General features: G+C 49.3%; 1 protein-coding gene across 1 annotated transcript; it reads left to right on the top strand.

The window, feature by feature from the left end:
* The first annotated feature begins 2,352 nt into the window (after nt 1-2,352).
* On the top strand, nt 2,353-13,124 carry EEF1E1 (eukaryotic translation elongation factor 1 epsilon 1). Its single transcript, XM_061571783.1, has 4 exons — nt 2,353-2,510; nt 5,364-5,558; nt 7,754-7,849; nt 10,339-13,124. Exons 1-4 carry the CDS (start codon nt 2,424-2,426, stop codon nt 10,468-10,470), a joined length of 510 nt encoding a protein of 169 aa, XP_061427767.1. The 5' UTR covers nt 2,353-2,423; the 3' UTR covers nt 10,471-13,124.
* The last annotated feature ends 124 nt before the right edge of the window (nt 13,125-13,248 follow it).

Below are 13,248 nucleotides of genomic sequence, written 5' to 3'. Positions count from 1 at the left end.
GGTGTGCCTGGTTGGTGTGTGGGTGTGCCTGGTTGGTGTGTGGGTGTGCCTGGTTGGTGTGTGGGTGTGCCTGGTTGGTGTGTGGGTGTCCCTGGTTGGTGTGTGGGTGTGCCTGGTTGGTGTGTGGGTGTGCCTGGTTGGTGTGTGGGTGTGCCTGGTTGATGTGTGGGTGTGCCTGGTTGGTGTGTGGGTGTGCCTGGTTGGTGTGTGGGTGTCCCTGGTTGGTGTGTGGGTGTGCCTGGTTGGTGTGTGGGTGTCCATGATTGATGTGTGGGTGTGCCTGGTTGGTGTGTGGGTGTGCCTGGTTGGTGTGTGGGTGTGCCTGGTTGGTGTGTGGGTGTCCCTGGTTGGTGTGTGGGTGTGCCTGGTTGGTGTGTGGGTGTCCATGATTGATGTGTGGGTGTGCCTGGCCCGTAGTTGTTCCGCAAGTCTTCAAGACTCCTTCGCTACCAAGGCAAGTGCCCCACTTTAGAACGTGACCATTATCCCGCACCTCCGACCAGCACGGTCGGCTACATACGGTGCGAAAGAAGTTCAACGTCCAGTAGATATATATTCGTATTGTTTCCTACGGAGCCCAGCAGCACGCCACGTCTTAGCGCACGAGTTAAATCCCAGCTGCAAATCAACAAATCATTCCACGGGGTTTATCGATCAGGTGCCGCTTTGTGGGAAGTCCACACTCGTTCTCCTGTTTTCAGATGCGCTTCTGCGGCCGTCTGGAACGCTCTTCCTCATTAGGAAGCCACTGGAGCGATGCACTTTTAAATCATCTAGATTTAAAACTCATTTCTTTAGAGCTGCTTTTTGTGTTTAGTTTGTTGTCCTTGCCCGACACCTGCGATTAGCACGGTTGGCTACGTACGGTGCGAAAGAAGTTCTGCATACGTTCAAGACTTGATTTCTCATTCGGTATATTCCGTAACGCTGCTCGGCTGGTTTGGAGTAGGGATTATCTGCGTAAGGCACTACTACCACGAGAGTACAAGGTACACCTATAACGATAACGACCCTCCCATATAATTGTACCTTATATTGATGTAATCATATGAGGATAAGCAACCACCTCGTGAAAGACCTCACGGATTTTACTCAAAACATTCGGGAAACCAAAGACCGGATCAGCACAAACCGAGCACAAACGCAAGATGAACAACTCCCCTGCGACTGTGGCCACCGCTTCCACTGTGGGGATATCTGCACGTGTTTCACTTCCTCTGTTGTTCCACGTCTCTCTGCTGACACCCTCTGCTGAGGCTGCGTCCACAGCCCAAGCTGCCCCCTCGTCGGCGAGTCTCCTGCCGTGTCCTGCCAAGGGACGTGTGGAGACTGACTCCTGGCGCACATGGGCAAGAGGACAGTTGTTGTGCCCGTGAGTTTGGGCCATTATTAATTATTCATTTAGCACTTTTTTGTATCAATCGTTATCAGTTGTGCTCAACTTCTCATAACTTTGTAGAGGTGTAATTGCGCATGGCTACGGATGTTGAGGTGTGATTATGCATGGCCACGGATGGCCAACAAACACAAGGGGCGGGGTTACGGCCGTACACAAGGGTGGCGCTCGCATGTGCATCCCCCACGGGCCCCCCCTCGGGGGCGAGTCCTATAAAAGGTGATGAGCTCGAGGGCTCGAGGTCGGGGCTCAGCTTTAACCAGAGAAGAAGGAAGACCTGCTAGAATAGGCCCCAGAGCTCCCCTGGCTCGCTGTCCTTATAAGGGCCGACCAGGGCAAGCCGGTGGCGTGGCCCCGAGAGCCCAGACTAAGCTGGTCTGGAGACTCAGGGTGCCGGGATCCCAGCTTAACCAGGCTGGGACAGATAGGCCTCCCCTAGCCCCGTAGTGGAGGAATGGGCATAGGTTAGAGGGGTTAGCTGTTGTGCAATCCCTGTAGCCAAGTGACCTGTAATTACTGTGTTGGTGTAATAAACAAGTGTGCCTCCGATCCTGTCATCAAGCCTCCCATATACGTACTACAACTTTATGGCAATCAGTATCGTAACTCGCTTATTTACTCGGACTTACGATTAATCGTATCGTAAACTGAACTTACGACATTGCTGCCATGTCTGAAGTCGTTATATACTCTGACCCCAGAGGTCCAAACATAGCAATGAGGTATCATTGTGGATGGAGCTCCCGTTGTTGTCATGACAACCTCACCCCTCTTTCGCCATGACAACCTGCTTCCTACTCTCTATCGTCATGACAAACTCACCCCACCCATTGTCGTCATGACAACCTAACCCCACCCCCCCAATCGTCATGACAACCTAACCTCACCCCCCAATCGTCATGACAACCGAACCCCATCCCTATCGTCACGACAACCGAACCCCACCCTCTCCGTCGTCATGACAACTTAATCCCGCCCCCCGTCGTCGTCACGGTAACCCGGCCCCTCCCCCTCTAAAGGAAGGAAGATGGAGTCGCGCGTGGAGGAGCTTCGCTCTCTGCAGAGGCTCGTGGGCGGCCCCGCGACGCCGCTGGAGCGGCAGGCCGAGCGAGGGGTGCGTGTGAGAGAGAGGGGTGCGTGCGAGAGAGAGGGGGTGCGTGCGAGAGAGAGGGGGTGCGTGTGAGAGAGAGGGGTGCGTGCGAGAGAGAGGGGGTGTGTGTGAGAGGGGGTGCGTGCGAGAGGAGGCGCACGGGGGATAGGGAGATAGGGGGGGAACCCGCGGCTGGAAGTCGCCGGCCCGTGTCGCGGGCGCTGCGGGGTCGCCGCGTGGTGACACGTGGAGTTCGGCCGGGCCCTGTCACCACCACCACTCTCTCCTCTCTCTCCTGTCACCACCACCACCACTCTCTACTCTCTCTCCTGTCACCACCACCACCACTCTCTCCTCTCTCTACCTTCATGACGCTCGCTGTCACCACCACACCACCACTCTCTCCTCTCTCTCTACCCTTCATGACGCTCGCTGTCACCCACCACCACCACCTCTCTCCTCTCTCTCTACCTTCATGACGCTCGTCTCTACCTTCATGACGCTCGCTGTCACCACCACCACCACCACTCTCTCCTCTCTCTACCTTCATGACGCTCGCTGTCACCACCACCACCACCACTCTCTCCTCTCTCTCTCTACCTTCATGACGCTCGCTGTCACCACCACCACCACTCTCTCCTCTCTCTACCTTCATGACGCTCGCTGCCTACAGCACGCAACAACACACTGCGGGAAGCTGTGATAGGCGACGTTTCGGGCAATAGCCCTCGAGGGCGATTGTTCTGGCTATGGCCCTGAATAGCACTCTACGGCGCTGAATAAGGACCATTGCCCGAAGCGTCGCCAGTGTTAAGGCCACACGCAGAGTATTGCTGACGCGCGCGGTTTGGTGAATTGTGGTGGTGCACCACTGCCAAGGGATTTTCCCTCCACATTTAGAGTGTTTGGCTGCGATAAATGTCGAACATGATAAGCCACTTCGTTAAACTATCATTTGTACCATGTCGCTTCTGATAAATAAGCTAATAGCTCGGTGGGCTTTACCTGGTAAAATTAAATAGTTTAGTTTAAACTTTTAATACTTGCTTACGTTTTTCCTATACTTTGCACTCGTATCGTGTTGTCTTTGTTGTGACTTTGTGACCCGCCCCAACTGAACATCTGTGAAATAGAGCTTTATATCTCACGGGATTCCTCCAGTTTAAATACATATTCTGATTCTGAAATAAGTAAACACTTTAGCATTGTGAACCACGAATATACATAAACGTGAATCGTACATAACGCATACAGACAGCAGATTAGCCAAGTAAATATTAACCCAGACATACAGCCGAAAGAATACAGTTTCTAATTAATGGGTACTATTCGCTGTGATGATATGGTTCGGAAACTTGGACAATAACATAATACATGGAACAGAAAGAAAAAAACCTCGCGTACGTTGAACTTCTTTCGCGCCGTACGTAGCCAACCGTGATAATCGGAGGTGTGGGGGAAGGACAACAAACTAAACACATCAAGCAAGATGGATTTGATTCCAGCCAAGTCGTGAGTGTAAAGAATCACGGGTCCGCTTGGAATTACATTGAGTGAACGCGAAGATAAGAACACATAGGCTGGGTCCAAAGACATTCTAACAATTAGGCAAATGGATTTGGGCAGGTCACATCGCTGGAATACATCAGTCGGTCAGGAGCCTTTTCTTTATTGAAATGTCAGATTGAGACCTGCCCAATGAGACGGGTGATTAATGTGCGCGTTCGCGTGGACGACCTGGGTCGTGGCGACCCAGGGCCAATATTTATAACGGTGACAGCCAAGGGGTGGAATGCACAATCAGAATATTTATACTGGAGGAATCCGATGAGCTATAAAGCTCTTTCTTTCACAGCTGTGCAGTCGATGCATAATGAGGACGCGTCCGCAGAGGAGATGGAACGATGAAAAGAAGCTCAGGTGCTAGGCGGATTATTACATCGCAGGGTCGTGAGAGATGCGTTTATCCAGCAGTCTGTTTGGGACAAGTGCTGTTAGCAGCACCACGCCAGACCCTCTGTCTCCCAAGTGGCGATGTTTACGCACCGCACGAGGTGCTCATTTGAGGTTGAGTCGACCTAGGGGAGGCCCAGGACCAGTTAAAATAGATTATTAAGACATGAACACAATCACACACACTAACACGTCAGCTTATATTAACACGGCAAGGCACAGCACCATAGATTAGTACAGACAGCACACATGTACACACATGGTACACTGACAGCACATGCAACATGGCAGCATCGTAAGCCACACATTAGCACACTTTTCCACAGCTCGCATTAGCACGGTAATGCTAAACCAGCAATATAGTGAAACATAGATTAATACGTCACGCAATCATATTACACACATCACATTGAACTACTGTAATGAATCCATTTTATTAAATTCATGTAGTATTCGTTGTTTAATGTAGTTTGCTATGGCCAATGTAGTATGCTATGGGTAATGGTGAATGACTTGTGTTATGCTGAATGTAGCATTCCCTTTAGGACTGCAATTATTGTCTCATCAGGCTTGTAAGGATTAATTGATTGCTGTGTAATTAATGTAGATTCGTACACTTATGGTATAACGCTTTGCGATTCACATATCATTGTTTTATAATGATACCATAAATAATGTATGCATGCACACAATTCCCTTTAGGAGAGGAATAGTGGAGAAAGATGACTCTGAAGTCAGACCTAGAGAGCCAGCGGGTTGACGTGCTGAACGAGAAGGATTGTCGAGTGGACATGGAGAGATGATGGCCCAGGACAGGATTGAGTGGAGAAAGAGCACCTTGGAAGGCAAACTCCCACGTGAGTGGTGAAATCACATGAAGCTCTGGTCTCACAATGGTGTATGCGTGTGCCGCATGTGCTGCAGGTACCCGTGCTGCACGCGGGAGATGGCTCCAGCGTCGTGGGGCTTGTGAGCGCCGCGTGTCACGTGGTGCGCGCGTCGGGGCAGCTGCAGCTGCTGGGGCTGGACGCGGAGGCCCGCGCCGTGGTGCAGCAGTGGGCAGAGTACGCGGTCGCCCTGGAGCAGGGAAACAAGGACTCCTTGAGGACTGCCCTCCGGGTCAGAAACATGCACCAGGGTGGCCACCTTGCCGCCTAGGATAGCCACCTGTCTGGGGATCGGCGTCTGTGTTTTGGTGGCAGGAATTGATGGAGTGCCACGATGGCGAGATGTTAACTCCCCCGCCCGATGTACAGGTCGTGGGTTCGATCCCGACCCTGACGCCTGTATATTTGAAGTTTGCGAGTTCTCCCCGTGATCGCGTGGATTTTTCTCCGGGTCCTCCGGCTTTTCCTTCCACATTTAGAAACACGCGTTTAAGAGTATTTGGCCTGCTATAAATTTGCACGTGATAAGCCACTTCGTTGAGCTGTCATTTGTGGCCAGGTCGCTTCTGAAAAAAAACCGTATAGCTGAGGGGGCCTTGGTAAAATAAAAAATTGGTTGTTTTTGCTGCGTTGCACTTTCGTTTGCCATTTTGGTAACTCAGGTCACTCTTGCAAATCAGACTCATGCTGATCTCTCGAGCTCTCACCTTGGTTAAACAACAAAATAGACTTCAAACTTGAACTTAGGTAAAGTAAACCCGAACATAGTTCTCAGCATCCTAACATAAAATTCAACACCATACCAGTACCAGATCTTTGTCAAAATCAGTTCATACCACCCCAACACAACTGCCAATTCCTGGACTGTACTGAATTAAACCTGGATGTGTGCAAGATCTCATTTGGTTCATCACTAACCACAAGTGTAGCTTGGTTTGGTTAATCTACCACCCACACACAATTTTTCCTGCTTTATCCACCACCCGCATGCTTGCTCTGGTCAAGTTAATTCACCAATCACATTGGTGGTTTGTTCTCGTTTACTCACTTGCTCTTTCCAGGGGTGCATTCAATGGGCAGAGCGCTCCAGAGCCATTTCCTGTTGAACAACCTTTTAGCAGCCCAGAGCGCATTGTATGTACGTATGGTGAGCTTATTCCGCACCGTACGTAGCCAACTGCTAATTAATCGGAGGTGTGGGGGAAGGACAACAAACTAAACACAAAAATCAGTTATAAATAAATAGATTTCAATATAGATGATTTAAAAGTGGATAGGTCCAGTAGCTTCCTAATATCGGCAGGAAGAGCATCCTAGAAGGCCACAGAATTGCATCTGAAAGCGTGCGATGATGCGGTGACCATCTTTGTTCGATGGCCAGCCAAGAGCCGCTGCTGCGAGGATGATGACCGGAGTTCACGTGATGGCTTTGTTGAAATCCAGGCAATTGGAGGATTCGCTGGACCTTCCTGCGACCTCTCGGTTTCATATATGTGACGCGCGCGCCCATTAGCCCAGCCCGGTGTGAATCTCTCGGCCCTCTTAATGCGCCGTTGGCCTCGTAGCGCCGTGGCAGAGCGCTCTGCCCGCTGAACGCACCCCTGCTGCGATGCCTGCATGCGTGGACGTAGCGCGGAGACTGCATGAATGCCGTCATCTCGTTTTGTGCACCTGCCCGCCATCTTGTACATGCATGCCCTCGCCTTGTTTGCTCATCGCCTGCAGCGGCGTTCTTCATCGCAAGGCCCCCCAGGCCACTGGTGGCCCCTGGTGGCCTTTAGTGCGGCCCCTGACGTGCGGCCCCCGTCAATAAACAAATGCGGAAAACACTCCCCATCATCAACGTCGTACTGCTGTCAAACCCCCCCAATGGTTGAAAATGTGTGTTGGCCCTCACGCTGGTGATGTCTTATTGGGGGAAAGTGGCCCTCCTCTGAAAATGAGCGAAAAACACCGCACTACATTCTTGGTCTTTGTTTGCGTCACGGTTTTACCAGACTGCAGTTCTCGTACCCATCACAAGCGCGCCATTCCAAGTTCAGTATTCAAATGCACATTGTTACATGCTGCATGCCCCTGATGATTGGTCAACACCTCCCATGTAAAGTAGAGAGTGCTGTCTGATTGAGTGGAACATGCACATATATATATATTCGCACATACAGAATGTTCTTCGTCTTAACCTGCATCGGTGCTCTGTACACAATGATCATATGCTAATAAATAGACAACAGTTTATCTTGCCACGTAAAAAAAAGCCTACATTTGTAGTCCGCCGGTCCTTAAGTAACATTTACACAGACCCAGCTATAGACCAGTTTTGACTTTCACACACTCATCAGCAGAGCCGAGCCTTTTTTTATCATCATACGCTGTCGGGATAATCTGTAATCGGTGTGCCACCTGCGCAACTTTGTGTCGTTTTAGGAGCTGAATGACTACCTCGCAGACCGGGTGTTCGTAGTTGGCAACTACCTCACACTGGCTGACATCATGCTGTACCACAGGCTGCACCCCGTGTTGGTGAGTTGGGGGTGGGAGTCGGCACGGAATAGATGGACATTGCCGCTCGGAATTGTGCGCGTGTGAATAATTTATACGTAATATTGCACGTGGCAAAATTCTCGTTATTGCATTTCCCATTTCTTGCGTTTCACCCCGCATCTGCCCTTTGCTGGTTTTAGGTCGCAAAACTTCGTTATTGGTACAACGTAACATTTTCCCACTACAAGAGTTGCAATAAAATGTACTACACGCGCCGTTACGTATTCCTATCCCTAAATGTTCCGCGTGCGTTTTCTCCTACCTCGGTTTGTGCCTCGGCGTGCGTTGGCGTGTGCGGCGTTTTAAGTCGTCGTGGCGACGCTCGGCAATCCGCGTAGCTTCTCTCGCACACTCTGTAGCTCGCGGCGCTGCGTCGCCACTTCTCCACCGCATCTCCGGTACTCCACGTTGTTGCACTACAAACCCGGTGACCCTGTGTTCGATTCCTGGCCACGGCTCACAATCTTTAGCAAGAGATGTCTGAACTGGCTCTCGGTCTCGCTGCGATTGGCTCGGCCTTAAATTAGTATCTGGTGCAGTGTGGATTAACACCGCGGCGGTAAAGGCAGCCAGGTGTTGTTTTTTTAGTGATTTGTTCTTCTTTACAATACTTTTCACTCCTATTGTGTTTTTGAATTGTTTGTTGTTATAACTTTCTGACCCGCCCCTCTTGGACTTTGTGAAAAAGAGCTTTGTGGCTCATCAGATTCCTTCGTACGGTGTGAAAGAAGTTCAACACACGTACAGGATTCTGATCTGGCCACGTGTCGCCTGGTTGTATCACCCCGGCGTCTCCCCCTCTCACCCCACCCTATGCCCATTACCTTCCTCTGCTTGCCGCTCTGCCACCAGCTCCATCCACGGTTATCCTTCTCAGCGGCACGTCCCGCCAACCCCATGTGTCTGTGACGGTGGTGTCCGTGAGGGTCCTCCTATTCTCTGGCCCGGTGTTTGCTCTGCATTTGCTACATTTTAATCATCGAGCACTTTTGCTAAGGTTTGTTTTTCCAGTGATAAAGGACTAAAGATTTTCATCCATCCATGTATATTTGCTTCAGTATAAATATTGTAATTCCGAGAACCCGATGTGCACTGTACCGGCCTTAGATATTCGCCTACGTAACAGTGTGTACGATAGGCGACACGGGCGATCTTAGTTTTGTAGATGGAGGGGTGGTATGTATGCATGTGTTTGTGGAGGTGGGAGTAGTGTTTGTGTTTACAAACACATGGTTTGTGTATACAAGCAAGGCGGTGCTCTTCTATTTGTGCGTATTAACAGAGATTCCGAGATTCTGTACGTGCATGTGTGTGTTAAGGTGGTCCATCGTGTTTGTGTTTTAACGAAGATGGTGCATATTATGTATGTGTTGGTGTGAATGGTGTGTGCCCATATTTATGTGTATATTGAGAAGACGCGTGTGTGTGCATGTGTGTTTTGTGGCGAGTGGTGGCACAGTGGTTAGCACATTGCGTGACGAACCCAGAAACCTGAAGTCGTTCATGGCCAACACCAGTGGCGAATATCTGAATTGATCCCGGGCCTCCCCTAGGTCGACTCGTTCTCAAATGAGTACCTGGTGCGATGTGTAAACAAAGGTGGTCAAGCCATGGTGCTGACCACCTGCCCCGAGTGTGCTGTGTCCTCATAGCTGCTCACTAACAGCACTTGCCTCAACGGTCTGTTACTGGCTACACGGGAGGGATCTTTTGTTTATGTGAAGCTTTTCTGTTTTCATATCGAGGGGAATAACGTGACAGTGTTAGTGTCTTAGCTACCTGAATTTAAATCCTGGCCAAGACAAACAAGCGTAATGTATCAGAACCTGTCCTGGGTCTCCCCAGGCTCTCATGGTGGTGTTCAGACCTCCGCATGGGGTTGACCAATGTGGCCCAGCACGGCACCAGCCCCCGCAGCCCCCGCAGCCCCCGCCTCGTCGACCGTCCTCGCCTCAAGAGGCCCTCGCTCGACAGCGCTCGCTGCAACACTTCCTTTGGATGTTTTTGTTGTTGTAGATGGAGGAGGTGGTTTGTGTTCAATTAATAAGGCCAAACACAGCAGATGAGCCTCGTCCATAATCTACGAGGAACTGTGTGGACTGGTGTCTGGGAAATGGGGCTTTTATTAACACAAAAAATTAAAAAAATATTTGACCAGGTAAGGCCCACTGGGCTCTAGAGCTCTTTTTCAGAAGTGACCTGGCTATAAGAAATGATAGCTCAACCAAGTGGGTTTCTCGTGTAAATGTATAGCTGCCAAATACTCTAAAAGCACGTTGATTCTACGTGTGGAGGGAATGACCGGAGGACCTGGAGGAGAATCCACGCGACCACGGAGATAACATGCAAACCTTAAACAGACAGGCGTCCATGTTCGGATCGAGCGCACGACCTCCTGTATGCCAGGTGAGGTAGTCAACATCTCGCCACCGTGCTGCCGGTGACGCTAATTGTGCTTCTGATTCCAGGCGGCGCTCTGCGTGCAGGAGCGAGAGCAGCACGTGAACGTGTGCCGCTGGTTCGACAACGTCCAGCGGTGGCCGCGAGTGAGGCAGCACCTGCCAATGCTGGTCATCCTCCGCAACAAGATTTACTCCTGAAAACTGAGACCGCGTGAGACTGCGTGAGACCACGTCATCGGTTTTCCACGCGGAGAGAAACCAGCCGGCGCACAGGAGCAGCAACACCGACGACGCGCGCTTTTCCCGGTCGCTCTCGCATCGTTGTGATCACCGTAACGTGGCCTCCGCAGTCGAGTGAATTCCGTGGGTCTCCCCTGAGAGTCGGTTGGCTTCGATCGATTGTGGGTTTGGTACGGATTTTTCCCAATGTGACGACGCAAAGCGGTGACTTTTAAGACCAACACGAGCTGTGTTTGGAGAAGTATCTGTAAATGTTAATTAATTAATACCGATATTACAAGCAAACTATAGAAATTCTGTTCACACGCTCGCACAGAGAAAAATGGCAACTTGATGATAGTGTTTTTTTTATTTTTGGACATTGATTGCTGGAGCGATAAATAATAATGGGTGGTGGTGACATGGCTGAGCGGTCGCACATCTGCTGCTTGTTGCATAGGCTCGTGGTTTGAACCCCCCACGGCCACCCTGGTTAATACTGCAAGCGCATTGACAATGCACAACGTCTGCTTCACGTTCGTGGAAAAAAATGTGTGCTGGCATCATGGTCCAAATTTGAAAAACGACTTATAAATGACTCGATTAGGAGAACACTGTCGTTTTCTTTAAAAGTTTGTGCTTTATTTCCAAATGTATTATACAGGTAAGCACATGCTGGCAACCTTGATTGCATCCCACGAGTGTTGTTAAAGAAGAGCAAATTTAGTTCGTGCTCCACAAGTCACTGCCTGTTCAACACTTGGGGCTTCTTTCAAATCTGCCAGTTGGACTTCAGCGGAGTGGAATGCATTTGGAAAGTGTATGCGGGTAAATCAAGTCCATACCTGTCAACTCCTTATCAGTGCCCTACAATATTACAGACCACTTCAGACCGTATTGGTCACCCCGTGCCCTTACAAATCTCAACGTTCATCCTACAAAGTCCCATCACAAGGTAGAAACACAGACAATTATTTCTGTTGTGCCCGTGTTGAAACGGCTATATGCCGTATGGACCTGAAAACTAAATTTCCCTGTACAAGAATACGGGGTAAAGCGTGTGGGTTGACAGCTGTGAAAGTCCAAACTTGTGTATATTTGTCAACAGCATTGTTTTACGTGAGAGAACAGAAGGGAAATCGCGTAATGTATAAGAAGTGACGACCCGGGCACATTGATACTCTTCTGTAGCCAATTGGCTTGTTTTGGGGTCCCTTGAAAAATCTGTGGAAAAAAATCGGTTTACAGCCACATTAATCATGCGTACTGTGTAATTGCCAAAATAACGTTTTTCTGCATGCATCATTTATAAAGCCGGCTTGCGTAAACATTTGTCTTCTTATAGCAGGCTCCTCTAGAATGTTGATCTTTTCAACTGGTTGCAGTTTACATTTGAATTAACTTTATTGCGTGTTCTTGTTGCCATAATATTACAAGTACTGTACTGTATGCCGTCACGTTAATAATGCCTGGTTTGAAAATTGCCGAACAATGTCCCCGTCTGTTCCTGTGTTGGTATTTGGCATGCGTCTGCGATATACATCGATTCCTTGTTTCAAGAAGGGTTGCCGCGTATGGAGATGCTACGATGTAAGTGAGATCCACGTTAATCGTATAGCCCGTTTTGCTAAAACATTTAATATTTGTGATTGTTTATATTTTATTCCCTGCTGAAATACATGATATTACAAAAGCACAACACTGCAGTCGAGGTTCAGAAGAAATGGCTGTTACCTATTAAATAAGTACTTTGCTAAATGTTTAGCAGAGTAATTGGCAATTGTATGACCTCGTTATTGTCATAGCTAATTAAATTACTTCCTACGGAACTGCCGGCCACGTAAATCTAAATTTAAGATTGTAAGAGTGAAGCGATTAGAAGACTCGTGGCGGCGGGCCTCTGTTGAGCGAACTGCTGTCCATGCATGTTGAAGCAAATCTTCATTTGTACTGGGAAGCATAGCGAAGCACCAACACGACACAATAAACTCGTAAAACACAATCACAAAATAATAATAGGACAATTTTATCTACCCAAAGAGTGACCAACGCAGACGTCAGAAACGGGCTGCACATCGACGGCGATGCAGGCAGTGATGAGAAGGGGAAACTGGAATTATTTGGACACGGGATGGCCAACAGGAAAATGAAAAGTGTCGTTGTTCGGGTAAAATGGAAGGAACAGGAAAGAGGGGAAGACCTCCGAGAAAATGGCTTGGCGGCAGAGTCAGAGATTGGTGTCAGAAAGATGTTGCACTACTTGAGCATTTTGGCACAAGACAGAGGAGTTTGTAAACATGACGAAATGTGCAGTGGACACCTTACGGGGCTCTCTGCCCATGGATCGTGATGATGATGTGGCGATAAACCGTCGTCATTAAGATGAACATCCTATCTTGGGACGTTCTATCCGGCAGCCCTAATTAACAGCCGTGACTCGTGTGACCTGTTTCTCTTTGCGCATGTTCATCAATTGCATGTTGTGTGACTCCCGTGAAAGGCACGGGACACGTCATGTATGTTGATCCCTTCTGGATCGACAACAGCGGAGCCAGACGTGACAAAAGGGGACACGGCACGGCCTGTTTGTTACCCGTGCATCCATAAATTAAAATCGATTGTGACGTGCAAGATACACGCGTTGATTTGTGTGAGCAATAATATACCGGACTGTTCTCCATTTGTACATGGCTGTAATTTGTTCACGTAAGCTTTGCTTATGTGTGTCCATATTGTGTTAGGCCTGCCCTCCAAGGG

This window comes from Lethenteron reissneri, chromosome 48, assembly GCF_015708825.2.
Source record: "Lethenteron reissneri isolate LAM-NWPU_2019-01 chromosome 48, ASM1570882v1, whole genome shotgun sequence".
Classification (NCBI taxonomy): Eukaryota; Metazoa; Chordata; class Hyperoartia; order Petromyzontiformes; family Petromyzontidae; genus Lethenteron; species Lethenteron reissneri.
The sequence above is the reverse complement of the archived record's forward strand: the minus strand, read 5'-3'. Positions and strand labels throughout refer to the sequence as shown.